Source organism: Dama dama, chromosome 18 (assembly GCF_033118175.1).
Source record: "Dama dama isolate Ldn47 chromosome 18, ASM3311817v1, whole genome shotgun sequence".
Classification (NCBI taxonomy): Eukaryota; Metazoa; Chordata; class Mammalia; order Artiodactyla; family Cervidae; genus Dama; species Dama dama.
The window spans coordinates 8,839,277-8,860,567 of record NC_083698.1 but is presented as its reverse complement, the minus strand read 5'-3'; the positions used below and the strand labels follow the sequence as shown (position 1 = coordinate 8,860,567).

Here is a 21,291-nt window from a genome sequence, read left to right as displayed (position 1 = left end):
AATACCGAAATCAGATTGATTATATCCTTTGCAGCCGAAGAAAGAGAAGCTCTATACAGTCAGCAAAAACAAGACCGGGAGCTGACTGTGGCTCAGATCATGAACTCCTTATTGCAAAATTTGTACTTAAATTGAAGAAAGTAGGGAAAACCACTAGACCATTCAGGTATGACCTAAATCAGATCCCTTACAACTATACAGTGGAAGAGACAAATAGATTCAAGGGATTAGATCTAATAGATAGAGTGCCTGAAGAACCATGGACAGAGATTCATGACACTGTGCAGGAGGCGGTGATCAAATAAAAACTGAATGTATTGATAATAGGGACTGACAGTTTATAAATACTCATGAGTTCAAAATGACCTTAGAATTCAAAATGAGTTCAGATACTGTATAATGTATATTATAAAGTCACTAAATAAAATTAATGTAGCCTAAAAAATGAATGATATTTTTGATGAAGCAAGAAATAGTAATAGCTTACAATTGGTGCTAAAACTAAAAATACACATATCACATCTTTAGCTGAGCAATTAAATGCATTCTAGTGACATTTTCTTTTAATGGATACAGATAATTTAACAAATCTGAGGCAAGATGATGGTCTGAAATGATGGTAAGTCACGGCTTTGTGGAGTCAAAGAATGTGGAGAAGCAAGAATGAGGTAGGACAGAGAGCTGAGAAAAGGTAGCTAAAAGTAGGCTGGATCCAAGTTGTGAATGGCCTTAAATTTTAAGAAACTGGGGGCTTTGTTATACATAATGGAGAAGTAAATAATTTTTTGAGTAGGAGTATCAATTCTATGGATCAGGAAGCAAACTATATCAAAGCAGAAGGAATGGTTAGGAAAGAAGAGTCTGGTAGGAGAGCTATTTCAATTGTTCAGATGAGAAATGATAAAGATGGACGAGGGCTGGTTACTGGCTGGAAAAAAACGGAATGTGTAAGACAAGGAGGACAGAAAAGCAGTAAGAGATGACTGGGTTTTTCCAGCTTAGATGACTCTCAGACAACGGAAGAGTCTTTAAGAGAAATAATTAAAAATTAGGAGAAAGTGTGTATAACAAGCATGAATAATGATTAGTCTGAACTGCTAATGGGCTACATGGAGGAGAGATGTTAACTTTTGGAAATTTGGGAGTCATCTGTAGAAAGGTGAGAGGTGAACCTTGGAAGTAACCACGTTTACTCCAGGAGCAATATGTAGTGAGAGGAGGACACACAGTCGGCATCTCTGTGTAGAATAAGCCAACAAAAAATCTCTGTAAAAAATTCTCAGAGAAAGACAGGACAGAGATGTTCCAGTTTAAAAAGAGACTTCAATGATCCTGTTTGTCTAGAAGGTCAAACAGGACAAGAACTGAGATGCTACTGGACTTGACAACTGGAAGGTCACTGTTGTCCGCACAGAGAGCAGCTTTGATCTCTCACAGCGTTTGTTGTGCTTTATCTTCAGAGAGGGCAAAGTTGAGAAAAATCATTTTTTCTGTAATATTATGAAGATACCAGCAAGTTTTAGGGTATAAAGGAGGAGTCAGTGGTAAGGAAAAAAACTGAAGATGCTATATATAACATTGGAGCAACTCTCAAACACAAAGTACAAAGGATATATAAAAAAAAAGTGGCTTATAAAAAGCCACTGAATGTTAGTTTTTTAATAGCTAATAAAAAAATACATTAAAGTACCTAATAAAGGTGAAGATATGAACCAGCTTAATGTACTTTACTGATGACATTTTGAAGATATAAACAAAAATAATCTCAATATGTTCCAATGAAGATACAGAACTTCATTTATTCCAATGAAATACAGGAATGGGAACAATATCAAACTTTTACCATATTTATAATAACTAGTCTTTGGAAGGAAAGATATAAATTGGCAGGGCAATTTCATTAAACGCCAGTAGAAATCTCAGAATGATCAATTTGATGAAGAGAATCATGATGTCAGACTGGCCAACCACTCAGACCTATATCTGAAACATGGTAGATGATAGTTATCCAAAAAATCTTTAGTCATTTATTCTGTGGATTATACCATGTTCATTCCATAGCGACAGCAATTAGCTTCTCAGTTTAAGCAGGGCCCGTGATAGGATAGAGCAGTCCCCTGCCCTGGCCTGAAGATATCTAGGGCTCCAACTGGAAACCACTGGTTCTGGTCTGATTTTTTTTTTTGTACCTGACAGATGACTAAACTGAACTGAAGCCTCAGGAGAGTAAGAGACTTGCCCAAGGCCACAGTGAGCTAGAAGAAGGACGTTCTCATTACTAATCCAGTATTCTTGTTATAACAACGCATTGCTCCAAAAAAAAAAGCTGCAGCAAGTAAGATTCAGTCCCGGGTCTTCTAAGGGGTAGGGATAGGTATTTTACCACTGAACCATCACAGTGTAGGCCTACAGGACATTTTCTTTCAATATCTCCTAAGGAAACTTATTTTTATGAACTAGTCTAATATTCACTCAAGTTCAAGCAATTCCACATTCGCTCAAAATTTCCCTTCACTTTCATAAACTAGGTTGCTCTTATGAGGAAGCAAACATTAGCAAGTCAATTATTATTTTTTTTTTAGAGAGTGAACAAGTCCACACATGTCTAAAATCTAAACAAGTTTAGACTTGAGAACTGCAAAGAGATTACAAGTGCTACTACCCACAACAAAAAGTCATATATAAAAATTGAAGAGCAAGAGTTGTTTTATGGAGAAGAAAACAGCAACCTGCTCCAGTATTCTTGCCTGAAGAATTCCATGGTCAGAGGAGCCCAGTAAGCTATAATCCATGGACTCGCAAGAGTCAGACACGACTTCGCAACCAAACCACTAGCACCAGTTGTTTTATAATCAGATTAAAACTGAACTTTTTGTTATATTAAATAAGATACAAAATAACTATTTCAGAAGTTCATTTTAGTTTTTACAATAATACTCCCATTAAACATATGAAGAAACACCAGGAAAAAACCTTACATATGGAACATGGTATCAGTATTTTAAAGACTGTTCTTTCCTCAGCTTTAAATTATAAATTCTTTAAATTCAGTATTTCCTTCAAGATGTAAAGTGAATCTAAGTGCTCCAAAACGATACTAGTGATCTTCCTAATTTTGCTACCAAGACTACCACATCATTGCCAACACAATAACATATAAACTGATTAAATGGAAATTATACATTCTAACACCAGCAAAATTCTTATCTCTGCTTTAATAGTCTTTATACCATATTTCTTAATAGTGGGTCTAATTTTTTTTCTCTTGTATCTTAGTATTATTCATTCAAAATATATTGATAATTAAATAATTATACATTTATTTTAAAAGGCTTAAACGATTCAAACATGTAGAAAAGAGTATTAAATAAAACATTAAGTACCATGATTTTATTTTGCCTTGAATTGAAATTTCCATGCCTTCTTCACTGGACTGAGAATTGTTGTGGAGCAGAGAGCAAAAAAAAACAAACAACTTTTCAATAAATGTTTGTAAAGCTGAACTGATAAAACTACTTATACTGAAAAACTACTCTATTATTGGAGATCTTAAAATAGTAGCTAGATATATTTCATATTTAGAGATTTAGAGGACTATGCAAGAAAGTGAGTCCCCTGGTGGCTCAGATGATAAAAGCATCTGCCTACAATGCGGGAGACCTGGGTCCAATCCCTGGGTCAGGAAGATGCCCTTGAAGAAGGAAATGGCAACCCACTCCAGTACTCTTGCCTGGAAAATCCCATGGACGGAGGAGCCTGGTAGGCTACATACAGTCCATGGGGCCGCAAAGAGTTGGACACGACTGAGCGACTTCATATATATGCAAGAAAGTAAGCCAGTAGATCAGATGTCCTCTTAGGTCTGCTTTATCATAGAAAAGGAATGTAAACATAATCCTCTACACGTGAGTCAAATTACTAATCTATTTCTTTTCATAACTATGGGCGCACTGCTCTGGAAGTGAGTTTGCTATCTTTTAAGAAATGTCGTTTGCCGAACACCTCAGCAACCACTTTGAGAAATGTCTAGGAGAACTGCTAACAAAAACAAAAACTTTCTGTCATGTACCAAACATTCCTCAGAGTGTCTTTTGGATATGGTGGAGGTCTTAAAGCAAAGTGCCCCTTTCCCAGATGGTTAGGTGAAACGAGCTTATGAAATGACTGTTTTTTAAAAAGCATGATTTGATAAATACTTTTACAATGAGATCAAGAAAATTTTACCTAATTCTTCTCTATACATCAAGATTTATATGCAGAAAACAAACAGTCCTTGATTGAGAGCTTAACCAACAGGGAAATAAAAAAAAAATTTCTACAAAGTTTGAAACAAATGAAAAGAAAATTTAAAGTTACAGCATCATTTCACCTGACTTCACTAAAAGTAGTTTTTAAAATTATCTTTGAATTCAACTTAAGTTTTTAAAATCAATTTTAGTTAAAACTCCAAGCTTTTCTCTGCATTAGAAACATTAAGTGGCCAACCTGTAATTAAGCAAACTTTCTCTAAGTGGAATAATTTCTTCTTATTTTTCTACATGAAATTTAAAACAGAATGTTCTCAAAAATTGCATAACTGGCATTTTTAGTTTTAGATGACTGGCCTCCAACTGGGGAGAAGTTCTTGGGTATGGAATGGCAGTGAAGGAAGGCCTTGACCTTCTGGTTCAAGTGGCTGGACCCTATCTTTCCCCATATGACAAAAACTTTCCCCTTCAGAGGGTGGTTTCAGGACATTGCTTATACCACGTAAATATTGGTAAGAGTCTTGAGTGGTGATATGAAATTTTTCTTTTATTGGTGGCAAAATTAAACAGTCTTTGATTTATGTAGCACAATAATAACCCTGAATATGTGTAATGACAACTTTAAGACACCCACTTGCAAATGCTAAACAATAATGGTGTTTTGAGATTAGCTCTAGTGTATTTGTGTTTGAAGGATTTTTATTGCAAAATAGTATTCTTTCTTCTATATTTTCAGCACTAGTAATGTGCTTGAACTCTGCAAGATTTATTGAAAATAATTATGACAGTTTCAACAGCACATAAAACTTACCTCCTGTCTGTTCCTCATGGACACAAGACTTTATTGGTGGCTCTGCTTCCGACCTCCAAATGAGGCTGGCAGAAGACTGGCCTTTACTAGATCTATCTAAAATACCCAGGACGTGGCGACCAATTGTTTCTTCAACAGCTGCTGTTGTCTTTACAACTTCTAAGAGGATCTTCAGAAGTCTGTTATTAGCTTTCTGGAGTGCATACCTGTATAGGTAAGGAAACATTCATTAAAATGTTTAATCTTTTTAAAGCAAACACTTAGGTCTACAAAAGAAAAATACACTACAAAACATCTGACTTAAAAAGTAAAACTTCATAAGATCCTGTTAAAAATAATATGCAGTAGCACCTACAATGAAGTGCTTTTTGTATTTATGTTAAATTATAAAATTTGTTCTCTTCTGAAAAATTTTCATCAGTCAACTAGTTTTTTGAAAATGTGCAGCATTTTACTGACCTGAAAGAAATCAAGTAACTAAAGTTTTGAGCTAGCAGTTTCTAAATTAGAAGAAAATTTTAGGGAGATGCAAAAGTTAAGTTTCAAAAAGTGTGCACAATACCTAATCATAAGCAAGTTACTGAGCTGGTAACTCATGGTTACTCTTATATATTTTAACCTTTAAAATATCTTTTGGCATGTTGAGCAACATATTCTGAAATAAATTCAAAAATTCCACCAGGAAAAATGTTTGTGTTTCTATAACTTAATGGTGATGATCTATATGGTTAAATTACAAAAGTAGGCAGAGACCTGTTTTTATAAAGGTCTACAGTACAATCTCACTATCTGCCAACACCAGAGGTTGAAAACCTCAGGCTGCTGATTATTATATCTGCTCCAGGGACAGAAACTTCTCAAGTTACACATACCACACTCATTTCAGTCAGCAGAAGGAACCTATTTTCAATCAAATGGAATTAATAGTGCATCTCCCTCTCTTTTAATAAGCAATACATTATTATTTAAAAAAATTAGAAAAATGCTCCTACCCACCCACCTCAGAGATAACCATGGTTAACATATTAATGCCTAAGCATTCTAGGCATTTTCCCTCCTCTCTCTCATAAATATATATACAAAACAAAAATGGGATTATCCTGGACAAAGTGTTTTTTACAAGCTTTCTTTTGTCTTTAACACAAACATCTTCATGTGTCAAGAAGTATACTTCCATAAATGGTGATTCAGAAGGTTATCTGATTAATCTTCTGAATAACTAAACTCTCTTGTCTAATAGCTTAATGCAACAAAGGTACTATGGTGGCAAACTATATATTTAATACACGTAGACAAAATAAGAGACTTTCATGGGAAAAGGTCCTCTGACTTAAGACACTTTCTCTTCAGCTTCACATTGTGGGAGATCACCAACAAACAGGTTAACGGGTATTTGCTCTCACAGGCACATGACATGACTATTTTAAGACAAAGTAGTAAACGGAGCAATTTTCCTTCAGCATTTGTCAAGTGAAAACGACAGTTCTATTTTTACACCAAGATCAAGTTCTCTGGTTACATAAGGAGGGATATTAAAAATAAAACTCTAAATAATTTAGTTAGTAGGAAGTAAGTAAAGGGTTTATTTCTTTAGTTTTTTCTCAGGTTTTGGTCAAGCTTCAAAAACGCCAGGACTAGGATAATTTGAACATATTCCTACATAAGAGAAATAATTCAAAATAAAAGGATGGTAAAAAGAAATAAATAGGAATACTCATTTATCAACACTCACTACAAAGATTCCTAAAAAATAAACACTGTATAATTTTAAAAATATACCAATTAGAGATAAATAATATAAAATAAACATCTTGTTTATTTTATATTGCCATGGTAACTCTAATTTTCGTACACTGTCTTTCTTGTTTGAGTTCCATACTGACTGTGTTCCATACTGATGATCCAATGGGGAAGCCAAAATCTTAGGGGCCAAATTCCTCCATGCAAGCTGAGGAAGGAGGTTAGGAGGACACAGAGGGTTGACAATAACAGAAATTGGAAAAGGAGGAAATTAAGTTAGTAGGTATTAATTTTAATTTAAAATTAAAGAAATTCTTTTCATTTGAACAAAACAGATTTTAAAATATTGTACCTAAAATCCTTAGTATTAATGTGGGGTAACTATTCTCATTTTTACATGAATCTCTATGAAATCAAAGTAAGGGGAGTTTTGTTAACATCGGATCATGAATTTATTCCTCCATAAAAGTGGGATATAGATTAATAAGTCTCATCTGTTATACAGTAAATGCATCAAAGAAGTTAAATGTATACTATCATATTTAGTCATTTATTTTTTTCTTGTCATAAACCAGGGGGTGGCTTATACTGAATGCATGTCTGAACAGTGAAGGAATAAACTGACATGTACAATTTTGTTTTTTAGGATAAAAAATGGCATGTGAGCAGAATAAAATTAATCAAGAAAGGTTCACTAACCAAATAACCTCAGCCTTATCATTTATTGAGTTAAGTGCATGCTCAATAGCCAATAAAATTACATACAAGAGATTTTTTAAAATTTGTCTATTTAAAGTTAGAAAACTGATCATTCTTTACATATAGAGTACAATGTACAAATAAAATAGATGTACGAGATAAAAATAAAGACAAAGTTTATAACACCAAAACAACTATTTCAATTCACTTTACATTGAAAAAAATACACATTCTGTATACCTTTCATTGGACACAATTTCAGGAGGCACCTCTTCAGGTTTTTTGTCCAATACCTTTTCTTTAAAGGTCTGTTCCTCAACTTCTCCTTCGTTTTCATTTCCATTCTGTTTAAGTGTGCGTAAAGGTAGGTAGGGAGGACAAGACAGAAAGAAAACCTGTCATCTTGGAAATAGCATGTCATTCTTATATTGCTATTAAGCGAAAAGGAAACCTCTGCGTGCAAAACAGATACTATCTGAAATAATGTTTAACTATATTTTATCAGGAGATTAGCATTATCAAAAAAAGGCATGCTATAATGTAACAGTAAAGCTTGTTCAGTTACTGGGTTGCTAAATCACTGTTAAATGGAACGTAAGGCATCTTGACTCCACCTACCTTCAATGTAAACAATCACAAATATGTTACGCTCAGACCTATAAAAAAACACATTTCACACCAACAACAAAGACACACAGACGCTACTGCACTGTTGCCCCACTGCTCCTGGGTGGGCCGGAGTCCATACTACCTGTGTTTGCGTACTGCTGCTGCGCAGCTCACAACACAGCTTCTCTCTTCCAGCTAGAGACAGCTGCTTTAGCGCTTCCAGCTCCTCTAAAAGCACCCTCTCTCTCTCTGAAACCAGGTTTTCATTATCTATTGAGGATCTCTGAATAAGAAAAAAGGTCATGAGAGAATATTGTTTGCGACAGAAGGGAAAGGCAGGAATATTAGGCAGATTTTCTTTTAACCCACTAGAACCAACAGGTCTTGGTTCTACCCTGATTCATATTCCATGATTAGGGGGTTAAAAGCATATATCAAGTTCAATGCAAAATTTGAAACTTAAAAAAAAAGGCCTAAATATTCATGAATTTTTACAGCTTAATTGATATTATTTTAATATGCCAGTTTTGCATTGAAAATTCAGAAGTTTCAAGTCACAAAATGCAATGAAGAAAAGCAAAATTAATTTTTCCAAATGTCTTATGTTCAACTCCCAAGTTTCCTATTATTCTGTATCTGAAAGCATACTTCAAGAGTTCTCTTTTGTTGTCTTTGGTTTTAGCTTAACTTTTCAAAATAAATTGAATAAATTTGTTTTTATAGGAATTTTTACATAAATATTTGCTTTTCTGCAATGATTTTGTGAGTATATTACATACAGCAACTGAGAAGAATTCAGTTCCCAAATACCAAGGAGTATGTAAATTTAGTCAAGAAAGTGGTTAAGAATATTATGCAAATTTGCATTTCTCAAATCAAGAAGAGATGTTTCTGTGCATTAAGTTCCAGAAACATACTACTTCAGATTTCCATTCACGATTAAAAAGACAGATTAAAGATAGATAAAGGTAAACCATGGAGATGCCAACTGGTAGACTCACAAATCTATAAATAAAAATGGGAAAACTGCACCTCAGCACAAAGAATTTCCCAAACTGCCAAAGTACTCTTGCCAAATATGTACTCAATGGAATGGTTAAAAACCATTCTAACCATTCTAACCAAATGGTTAGAACCACTTTTTCAGTGCTTAAAAGGGCAGATAAGTCAAATGGTAGACAGACAGTGCTCTCCAAGGTTGGGTTAGGCACCTTTAACAAGATCTTAGTCTCTTGTACTGGTGGAGTCTGTTCCTGATGTTAAATATTCGTATTTATTCAGATCTCAGCAATAATTCTGACTTAAAAAAAAAAGCTCTATAAAGAACACTGCTTTTTAACTGGGGAGGAAAGGGACTCTTGGTCCCATACCTGCGCTAACTGCTTATTCAGCCTCTTGATCTCTTCTTGCAGCTGCTCCTGGTCTTCTCGCTGCCTCTCCATCTGCCGCATGTGCGCCTGCCTTAAAAGCTCTGTCGCCTGCTGATGCTCCTGGTACTGCCGCACGAGTTCCTGCCTCATGTCTTCCAACTGCTCCTCATTTAACATCAGTTGTCTGGAAGCATCCAGGCTTGATACCACAATCTCATCATGGAGCTATAACAGTTAAAAAATTCAACCGTAAAACATTTTGTGGAAATCTGTCAGCACTGATTTTTTTAACTACATATGAAAATAATTCTAATACTAACCCCACAAAGCATGTCATTTTAAATTTCACATTAAACTAAAAAATAAATAATTTAAGAAATCTGTCTTTATAATTTCAAATCAATGTGAAGGTAATTATTATTATACATATTGTTCTCCAAAAGCAAAATAACTATCAGTTATTTTAGATGTAGTCTAAATCAAAGGGAGGAGAAGAATAAGGAAAGACACTCAAGATCCCTCCTATTCATAATGAATAACTCTATTATTCCTCTTGACATTTTATGAGGAAAAATATAAATGGAATTCTTCTATTTTAAAATTTAATTTACAAAATGAGAAATTTTATCTCTTTATATTATGCAATGGTCATCAGAGTACTGTAGAGAACTGCTTGATAAGAAACAATCTTCAGTAATGCTTATTTGGAAATAAAAGCCTTGTATTCCACTTTCTCAAACTTGTAAGAAGTCGACACCTTATTGGATTTCAACAAGTCCTGAAAAGCTACACTTAAACAAATCATTCTGCCTTGAACAGTTGCTGGCAAGTTAAAGAGGTTTTGCACTTCAAAAAGAGTTGACAATTTTATTTGAATATGTTTCTAAAAAGACATAACCTGTCATGAATATTAATAAAAAATTTGAATTAAGATAATTTTAAAAGAAGTAGCATTTACTATGTTCTGTTAAAGGTACAAACAGTTGAGGTACAGATCCTCCATTAATGAATAAGTAAAGGGTATTAGCATATACAGAGGAGAATGCTTTAAATCATTGTAAGCGGGCAGCTCTTTCCTTCTGATTATTATCCTATTAAGCAAATATTTTATCATACATATTGCCAAATTATAGTATAATAATTTGAATTGACTGAAAATTAATGTGGGTACAACTTACAATGAGGTTTTACCATGCACAGTGTATACAAGACAAACAGAAATATTATGAATCCAACCAGTTTATCTAGTAATAATATTAAGCCATTTATTCACACACTTTAAAAGTCACTTTTCCCTGGTGGCTCAGAGGGTAAAGTGTCTGCCTACAATGCGGGAGACCCGGGTTCAATCCCTGGGTTGAGAAGATCTCCTGGAAAAGGAAATGGCAACCCACTCCAGTATTCTTGCCTGGAAAATCCCATGGACGGTGGAACCTGGTAGGCTACAGTCCATGGGGTTGCAAAGAGTCGGACATGACTGAACAACTTCACTTTCAAAGTCACAGGTCAAGACTGAATCGAATACTTATCTTCTCCATTAAACAACATTACTGTTAATATTTTTATAATCAGAAAAGTCACAATTTTTTAAATATATTTTATACTCAAGGACGTGTACTTACAGATTCTCTGACCATAAATGTTCTATCTTTGGAGAACATTTCTTCTGAAATAGTCAGTTCATGGTCCTTTGATTCTAGTATATCGTCGAGATGATCCTTGCTTGGTAACAGAACTTCCTTTCCATCTTCTCCTAACTCCTTACTAAGTGGTTTAAATTCTTCTTTAAATTTCCTGTCTGTTGCCTCAAAAGTCTGAAAACCAGTCTGACCTTGTGATAATTTCATTTCATTTAAGTAATGCTCTTGCTGACAGAGAGTAGATGCTTCTGATGATGGAGCATCTTCTTTTTCCCCAGATATTCTGGACAGTTCAGTTTGCTGAGCAAATGCTATACTCATTGATACAATGACCTGAAGAAATAAGGTAATCAAAAAGGATTCAGTTTAAGAAAGGATTAGATCTGTAAATACTAGCAGGAATTACAAAAGCAAGTTTTAGTAAAAAAGATGACCTCGTGTTTTTAAACTAAAAGAAATCTTAGCATAAAGTGATAAGAAGATAAAGATTCTCCGTTTTATAATGAATGTAATATCAAAGTGTTTTACTGCCTGCCTTTTTAAAATCAATAATTATAAAAAATTCTCTTACTATAACAGCAGTAAATGTTTGATACAGAAATTAAAAAGGAAATAAAAGCCCTTATATTTCTCTCCTCCAAGACAAATCACTATTAACACTTTAGTAAATACATTTCCAAATCTTCCTCTTCTTTACATTTAGATGAACTGAACTGAAGGATATAAATAGGAAGGATATAGACAAATATTTTTCTTAGTCATATTCTAATACTATAACCTGTTTTCATAACTATAGTAAATATCTTTTCAAGTCAAGAAATACATTTCTATATAATTTTAAATGGGTTTAAAGTTTCATATTATACAGATGTACTATAAATGTACTTAATCAACTATCTATGCTGGACATTCAGATTGATTCATCCTTAAGGCTATTTTAAACACCACTGTGATGAAATCTCTTTAACCATATCATACACATATTCTTTCCAATTTCCTTGCAGTAAATTCCCAGAAGTACAGCACTAGGTTCGTGTGATTAGTGAAGCTGAGCGAGACCCTGTGGGGCTCCTGGGCATGGAAGCCTTTTTTGGTCCCCATTTCCTGTAGGCAAAACTCCAGACTCCATGACCTTCCCTGAGTTCCAAAGGGCATATTCGAACAGTTGTTAGCCAAGGAAGGAGCAGCCAAGAAACAAGCTCAGGCTGGTTACTAGGACCAGAGAAGCTCTTCAAGATGAGAAGACCCACCACCTGAGAAGAGAGGAAGGGAGTGCAAGCCCAGCTCATACCCGCCTCTTGTCAGAAGCCCCGTCCCTGAGACCACTGCTATAAACAGCACCTCCTGCACTGGTGGGTGGGCCCTTCCCCACTGCGCCACCTGCGAAGCCCCACTGCTATAAAACTTCGCATCAAATCCTCCCAGGTTGGGACACATAGCCTTTGAGGACAGGAGCCTGCTCTGTCTCCCATTGCCTGGCAAAGCAATAAAGCTATCCTTTTCTATTTCACCCAAAACTTTGTCTCTGAGATTTGATTTATTACTGGTATACAGAGAAGTTGAGCTTTTGGCATCACTGATAAACATGATGATACAATTCAATCTACTCTATTTCACTTTCCACTTCAACTATGATCCTTAATTCCTGCTTATTTTAGTTCCACCCACCATAGGTACCTAGAAATTGTGACCAGCAGCCTTGGCTCTGAGAAGTCTAAGCCTTTGAGAACCATCTACTGTTGTTCAGGCACTAAGTCATGTCTGACTATTTGCGACTCCATGGACTACAGAACGCCAGGCTCCTCTGTCCTCCACCATCTCTTGGCGTTTGCTGAAATTCATGTTCACTCAGTTGGTGATGCTATCTAACCATCTCATCCTCTGCCACCCCTTCTCCTTCTGCCTTCAATCTTTCTTAGCATCAGGGTCTTTTAGAATGAGTCAGCTCTTTGCATCAGGTGGCCAAAGTACTGGAGCTTCAGCTTCAGCATCAGTCCTTCCAATGAATATTCAGGACAGATTCCTTGAGGATTGACTGGTTTGATCTCTATGCAGTACAAGGGACTCTCAAAGAGTCTCCTCCAACACCAGTTTTCTTTTCTTTTTTTTTTTTTTACCAGTTTTCAAAAGAATCAGTTCTTTGGTGCTCAAACAAAAATCTGACCAGATGTTAAGTCACAAATGAAATTTTTAAAAAATTGGTCATTATAAAGATCACTTTCTTTTGTATACATATTTAGATTAGAAATGAATAACAAATAATTAAAAGAACCATGTGTTTTGGAAACTAAACAAACAAACAAGCAAGCAAACATAAAAACCAAGCTTAGACTAACTACCTTCTAATTCTCTCCTTTCTATTCACCACCATACCATCTAACCAAATTCCACCTGTGTTTACAATTAACTCTGCCTAGTCTGTGCCTGTGCAGCTGAACTTAACTGAGGAGAAAAATGAAAAAACAAGCTGACTGGTCTTACTTTAACATCATAACCACTATCCTTAAAGTGAGCCCTTAGTAATACCGGGCGATTCTACTCAACTTCCCGTGTCTTTTCCATTTCTTATTCCTTCTCTTAGCCCTCTGCTTTCTCCTTAAAGCTCCAACATCATCTCTTCCTTTCTCATTTCAGGTGCTGAGTTCACTTTTTATTTTACTGAGAAAAATAGAAGTAATCAGAAAAGAACTTCCACAGTCTCCAAATACTGCATCTGAAAACATACCTCAATCATGAGTCAAATATTCTTACCTTCCTTCCTGTTTCAATGAATTAAACTACCATGTTTCAATCTAATGGCAGCTTTTCAGGGGATCGCAACTCTTCTCATCTACTCAACTGCTCTGCTCCAGCAACTATTCCCTGTCTTTTTAAATCAGCATTTTTTTTCCTTCTCTCCTCAATTGCTTCTATCAGCATAGAAACACGATGTGGTATCTTTCATCTTAAACAAAAACAAAACAGCAACAACAATCTACCACTCGATTCCCAACATCACTCTTTAGTTAGCACTGTACTTCTCTCCTCCTCTTTAAAAACAACTCAAAACTATTCATTTCTTCATTCTGCTCCTTCACACTCTCTCAAATAAAATCTGATCAGAGTTTGTCTCTGGTGCTACTGCTGCTAAGTCGCTTCAGTCGTGTCCGACTCTGTGCGACCCCATGGACAGCAGCCCACCAGGCTCCTCTGTCCATGGAATTCTCCAGGCAAGAATATTGGAGTGGGTCGCCATTTCCTTCTCCAGTGCATGCACGCATGCCAAGTCACTCAGTCGTGTCCGACTCTGTGTGACCCCATGGACAGCAGTGCACCAGGCTCCCCTGTCCACGGGATTCTCCAGGCAAGAATACTTGAGTGGGTTGCCAAGAGTTTGTCTCTACCATCCATCAAATGTGTTCTTGTGAAAGTCACTGATGGCTGCACACTGTAAAATCCAATGGTTAACTTGTAGTTTCAACCTTTCAAGACTTTATCAGAAACGTTTGACAAAGTTTAATACATTCTCAGCAATAAACTTTCATCATTGGCTTCTCTGATGCAATCTTTTGTCATTTCCACATTTAATTTACCAATTCTTCATTTCCTTTGCTCTTCCTCATCTCTCTGACCTCAATGGCGTTCTCTGGGCTCAGTTTCCAGCCCCTACTCTATTTACACTCCTATATTAATATTTTTCAATATTTCTTACTGAAACCATGGTAAACATACACATACAACAACAAAAATAAAACATTTTATACTGCGAACCAAAGCACACACAAGTTCTTGTTTGTCTATGTGTTTAATATAATTGAATGTTTCCATTAATATCAAAATCCTGTACCAAACCAAATTTAATATCATGCCTTAAAAAGAAGTTCTAATATCACAGTTTGAAAAACACGGCTCTAGATACTAGCATGTTTCCATGTCGAGTTGTATCTTAGTTCCTGAACTCTAGATTTATATATCAAATCATTTCTCATCATTTATATTTACACATTTAATGACTGTTTTTCATTTAATGGATCAAAATTTGAATACGTAAGTCACCCACTCCTCTTCAAAAACTACTCCCTTGTATTTGTTTTCATCCTACATCTAACACCTAAGTAAACAGCAACTCCATTCTTCCAGCTGCTTAGATAAAATTACCTGCAGGACTATCTTCCCTGGAAGAGGAAGTCCTTGCCCCTCTTTCCCTGTATTTCCTCTTCCTGTATGCAGTTACATCTGCTAAGGAAATAAATCTGCACCAGGGTTTCACAATATTTCTCCAAATGGAACCCATGAATACAAAGGTAGCAGGACTGAATCAAACCATCCTCCAACTCAGCAATGCTGGCAATTGGGCAGGTGGTTTTCAAACTCTTGCCAATTCTCCTTGGACACCTCTTGGAGACATCCACTGGAAAACTGCTGACTCTCTCTCTTGCATCCTACTTTCTTAAAAGGTGCTCAATCTGTTCTCTTCATGATTTACTCTCCCCCTTTCATCTGGACTCTCTTCCCTCATGACAGTTCAAAAGTGAGGTCTTCTGTGATTCAGTTCAGTTCAGTCGCTCGGTCATGTCTGACTCTTTGTGACCCCATGAATCAGCACTCCAGGCCTCCCTGTCCATCACCAACTCCCAGAGTTTACTCAAACTCAGGTCCATCGAGTCGGTGATGTCATCCAGCCATCTCATCCTCTGTCATCCCCTTCTCCTCCTGCCCCCAATCCCTCCCAGCATCAGGCTCTTTTCCAATGAGTCAACTCTTCACATCAGGTGGCCAAAGTATTGGAGTTTCAGCTTCAACATCAATCCTCCCAATGAACACCCAGGACTGATCTCCTTTAGGATAGAGTGGTTGGATCTCCTTGCAGTCCAAGGGACTCTCAAGAGTCTTCTCCAAGACCACAGTTCAAAAGCATCAATTTTTCGGCACTCAGCTTTCTTCACATTACCTACATACAATAAAACCACCTCACCCCCCATGGAATCTTCTAGTCTCATTATCCTGGTTTGTTTTCCTCTTCAGAGTATCTATTACTCTTGTACATTGTCTACTTGCACCAACTAGATAAAAGGTCGGGGCTTCACAGGTGGCTCATTAGTAAAGAATCCGTCTGCCAGTACAGGACTCGTGGGTTCAATCCCTGGGTTGGGAAGATCCCCTGGAGAAGGAAATGGCTACCCACTCCAGCATTCTTACCTGGGAAAGCCCATGGGCAGAGAAGCCTAGCGGGCTAGAGTCCATGGGGACATGAAAGAGTTGGACATGACTTAGTGACTAAACAACAACAGGCATAAGGTCTACAGGAGCAATGATTTCATCTATTTTTCCTCTGCTATATCCTGCACTCAGAATACTGCTTGGCAGTGAAATGAAATGCTAATGAATGTCTATGTTTTCAACAGTTCATACGCTGTTAGAAAGTGTTCTAGTTTCATTCTTTTACAAGTGGTTGACCAGTTTTCCCAGCACCACTTGTTAAAGAGGTTGTCTTTTTTCCATTGTCTATCCTTGCCTCCTTTGTCAAAGATAAGGTGTCCATAAGTTCGTGGATTTATCTCTGGGCTTTCTATTCTGTTCCATTGATCTATATTTCTGTCTTTGTGCCAGTACCATACTGTCTTGATGACTGTGGCTTTGTAGTAGAGTCTGGAGTCAGGCAGGTTGATTCCTCCAGTTCCATTCTTCTTTCTCAAGATTACTTTGGCTATTTGAGGTTTTTTGTATTTCCATACAAATTGTGAAATTATTTGTTCTAGTTCTGTGAAGAATACCGTTGGTAGCTTGATAGGGATTGCATTGAATCTATAGATTGCTTTGGGTAGAATAGCCATTTTGACAATATTGATTCTTCCAATCCATGAGCATGGTATGTTTCTCCATCTGTTTGTGTCCTCTTTGATTTCTTTCATCAGTGTTTTATAGTTTTCTATGTATAGGTCTTTTGTTTCTTTAGTGAAACTAGAACACTTTCTAACACCATACACAAAAATAAACTCAAAATGGATTAAAGATCTAAATGTAAGACCAGAAACTATAAAACTCCTAGAGGAGAACATAGGCAAAACACTCTCCGACATAAATCACAGCAAGATCCTCTATGACCCACCTCCCAGAATACTGGAAATAAAAGCAAAACTAAACAAATGGGACCTAATGAAACTTAAAAGCTTTTGCACAACAAAGGAAACTATAAGTAAGGTGAAAAGACAGCCCTCAGATTGGGAGAAAATAATAGCAAATGAAGAAACAGACAAAGGATTAATCTCAAAAATATACAAGCAACTCCTGCAGCTCAATTCCAGAAAAATAAATGACCCAATCAAAAAATGGGCCAAAGAACTAAACAGACATTTCTCCAAAGAAGACATACAGATGGCTAACAAACACATGAAAAGATGCTCAACATCACTCATTATCAGAGAAATGCAAATCAAAACCACAATGAGGTACCATTACACACCAGTCAGGATGGCTGCTATCCAAAAGTCTACAAGCAATAAATGCTGGAGAGGGTGTGGAGAAAAGGGAACCCTCTTACACTGTTGGTGGGAATGCAAACTAGTACAGCCGCTATGGAAAACAGTGTGGAGATTTCTTAAAAAACTGGAAATAGAACTGCCATATGACCCAGCAATCCCACTTCTGGGCATACACACTGAGGAAACCAGATCTGAAAGAGACACGTGCACCCCAATGTTCATCGCAGCACTGTTTATAATAGCTAGGACATGGAAGCAACCTAGATGCCCATCAGCAGATGAATGGATAAGGAAGCTGTGGTACATATACACCATGGAATATTACTCAGCTGTTAAAAAGAATTCATTTGAACCAGTTCTAATGAGATGGATGAAACTGGAGCCCATTATACAGAGTGAAGTAAGCCAGAAAGATAAAGAACATTACAGCATACCAACACATATATATGGAATTTAGAAAGATGGTAACGACAACCCTATATGCAAAACAGAAAAAGAGACACAGAAGTACAGAACAGACTTTTGAACTCTGTGGGAGAAGGTGAGGGTGGGATGTTGCGAAAGAACAGCATGTATATTATCTATGGTGAAACCGATCACCAGCCCAGGTGGGATGCATGAGACAAGTGCTCAGGCCTGGTGCACTGGGAAGAACCAGAGGAATCGGGTGGAGAGGGAGGTGGGAGGGGGGATCGGGATGGGGAATACGTGTAACTCTATGGCTGATTCATATCAATGTATGACAAAACCCACTGAAAAGAAAAAAAAAAAAAATAGTACATACGCAAATCACAGGTTCAATCTAATGTTATCCATGTTAGCAATCACTAACTCTGCTGGTTTCTTCTATACACTCTGTGCTTTTAAAACAATGTTTCTCAATATTTTTCTAACTTCTTATAGGATTGCGCATAACCCCATCTGTTCTGGTGACTAATATAAACAATCTGTCCTATTCTGGGGCTTCACTGGTGGCTCAGATAGTAAAGAATCTGCCAGCAATGCTAAAGACATGGGTTTGCTCCCTAGGTCAGGAAGATCCCCTGGAGAAGAGAATGGTTACCCACTCCAGTATTCTTGCCAGGAGAATTCCACAGACAGAGGAGCCTGGCAGGCTACAGTTCATTGAGTCCCAAAGTATAGGACACCACTGAGCAACTTTCACTTTTCATATACTATTCTAGGATCAATCTGGGCCATCAAGTGTTGTCTCTTGGATCACAGTATTGGGTTGGCCAAAAAGTTCATTTGGGTTTTTCTGTAAGATGCTATGGAAAAACTGAATAAACTTTTTGGCCAGCTCAATACCTTGGCTGCCTCTGGAATGGTCTTCACTGACCTATACTCTAGCGATCTGCTATAAGTTTGATGAATGATGCTTCACAAAACATATTTATATCATCACCATTAACACAGTAGTAAGGCTACTTCAAAAGATGTCATTTATGAGTCTTTATTATCTTCTAAGTGTCTTATGGCATCCAGTCCCATCACTTCACGGCAAATAGATGGGGAAACAATGAAAACAGTGACAGACTTTATTTTCTTGGGCTCCAAAATCACTGCAGATGGTGACTGCAGCCATGAAATTAAAAGACACTTACTCCTTGGAATAAAAACTATGACAAACCAAGACAGCATATTAAAAAGCAGAGACATTACTTGCCAACAAAGGTCCATATAGTTGAAGCTATGGTTTTTCCAGTGGTCATGTATGGATGTGACAGTTGGACCATAAAGAAGGCTGGGCACCAAAGAATAGATGCTTTTGAACTGTTGGAATTGGAGAAGACTCTTGAGAGTCTGTTGGACTGCAAGGATATCAAACCAGTCAACCCTAAAGGAAGTCAATCCTGAATAGTCATTGGAAGGATTGATGCTGAGGGTGAAGCTCCAATACTTTGGCCACATGATGCGAAGAGCTGACTCACGGGAAAAGACCCTGATGCTGGGAAAGACTGAAGGTAGGAGGAAAAGGGGACAACAAAGGATGAGATGGTTGGATGGCATCACATGAGTTTAAGCAAACTCCAGGAGATGGTGAAGGACGGGGAAGCTTGGTGTGCTAGTCCACGGGATAGCAGAGTCAGGCACTTTTGAGCAACTGAACAATATAAATCAAAATAGGAGCCTTTTATGTATTAGTTCATTGAATCTTCACAAGAATTACTATTACTTCTATTATTCTCCTCTTTTGCATAGGGGGAACTGAGACTGAATAGTTAAGTAATTTTCCTAAGACTGCAAATCTAATCCTATCCCAAGCCTCATATTCTTAACTACTATACTAGAACGCCCTGCTACAAACATTTCACTTGAGAAATTTATGTAAGAGATAAGTAAAAGAGAAAGCCCTGCAACTCTCTAAAAGAACTAGATAGTGAGAGCTGTATAAAAGTGATGGTGCCCAATGTTCATTGCAGCACTATTTATAATAGCCAGGACATGGAAGCAACCTAGATGCCCATCAGCAGAAGAATGGATAAGGAGCTATGGTACATATACACAATGGAATATTACTCAGCCATTAAAAAGAATTCATTTGAATCAGTTCTAATGAGATGGATGAAACTGGAGCCCATTATACAGAGTGAAGTAAGCCAGAAAAATAAAGACCAATACAGTATACTAACGCATATATATGGAATTTTAAAAGATGGTAACGATAACCCTATATGCAAAACAGAAAAAGAGACACAGATGCTCAGAACAGACTTTGGGACTCTGTGGGAGAAGGTGAGGGTGGGATGTTCTGAGAGAACAGCATTGAAACAAGTATACTATCAAGGGTGAAAGAGATCACCAGCCCAGGTGGGATGCATGAGACAAGTGCTCAGGGCTGGTGCACTGGGAAGACCCAGAGGGATCGGATGGGGAGGGAGGCGGGAGGGGGGATCGGGATGGGGAACACATGTAAATCCATGGCTGATCCATGTCAATGTATGGCAAAAACCACTACAATATTGTAAAGTAATTAGCCTCCAACTAATAAAAATAAATGGGAAAAAAAAAGTGATGGTGCTTCACTTTTTTTTTTAAAGGTTTTTTTGACATGGGCCATTTTAAAAGTCTTTATTGAATCTGTTACACTGTTGTTTGTCTGTTTGGCCACAAGGCTTATGAGACACAAGCTCCCTGACCAGGGATTGAACCTGAACACCCGCCCCCCCCACCCCCACCCCAGCACTGGAAGGAGAAGTCTTAACCACTGGTCTGCCAGAGGAGTCCAGGTGCCTCACTGCTCACTTTGAACAAAGTCATTCGATTCAAATATGGAAGTGCGTAGGTCCTTATGACCCAATACTTCCTTGCGTATTGACCGCCTCGTCTAATTTACGTTTAATCTAATTTTTTATGCATTTCCTATAAATTCTACCCTTCCTCTTCCACTAAAATGCATATACTCCAGTAGGACTGTTATACCAGAACAGTTTAAATACTATAAAAAACAAGCAAGACAAACTCAGAATCCAACTATTCCAAAATGAGAACCCAATTAGGAACATGCATTTTAAAAGAGAATTCAGAGACAAAGAAATGGAATCATAATGGCATAGGAGGTAGTACACGTGGTACTCAGGAGTTTACGAGAACAGTTCTGGGCACGGCAGCTAAGAGCATCTCTAGTCATAAACATCACAGTCACCTGTCTTTTTATTTGTTGGTTACTCTGCACTCAGATCCAGCACCCTAAGTTCAGCGGTTCCCTAAGCA

General features: G+C 37.1%; 1 protein-coding gene across 6 annotated transcripts in view; it reads right to left on the bottom strand.

The window, feature by feature from the left end:
• The window catches only part of AKAP9 (A-kinase anchoring protein 9), a 163,978-nt gene that overhangs the window by 60,248 nt on the left and 82,439 nt on the right, over positions 1 to 21,291 (bottom strand). For 5 of the 6 annotated variants that reach the window (XM_061164862.1, XM_061164863.1, XM_061164864.1 and 2 more), the window contains 5 exons: positions 11,099 to 11,449; positions 9,477 to 9,701; positions 8,249 to 8,389; positions 7,738 to 7,841; positions 5,059 to 5,264 (listed from right to left, as the gene is read on the bottom strand). In XM_061164862.1, coding sequence (XP_061020845.1) covers positions 5,059 to 5,264; positions 7,738 to 7,841; positions 8,249 to 8,389; positions 9,477 to 9,701; positions 11,099 to 11,449 — 1,027 coding nt within the window. The remainder of the gene's footprint in view (positions 1 to 5,058; positions 5,265 to 7,737; positions 7,842 to 8,248; positions 8,390 to 9,476; positions 9,702 to 11,098; positions 11,450 to 21,291) is intronic. The other variant, XM_061164867.1, reaches the window with a different exon arrangement.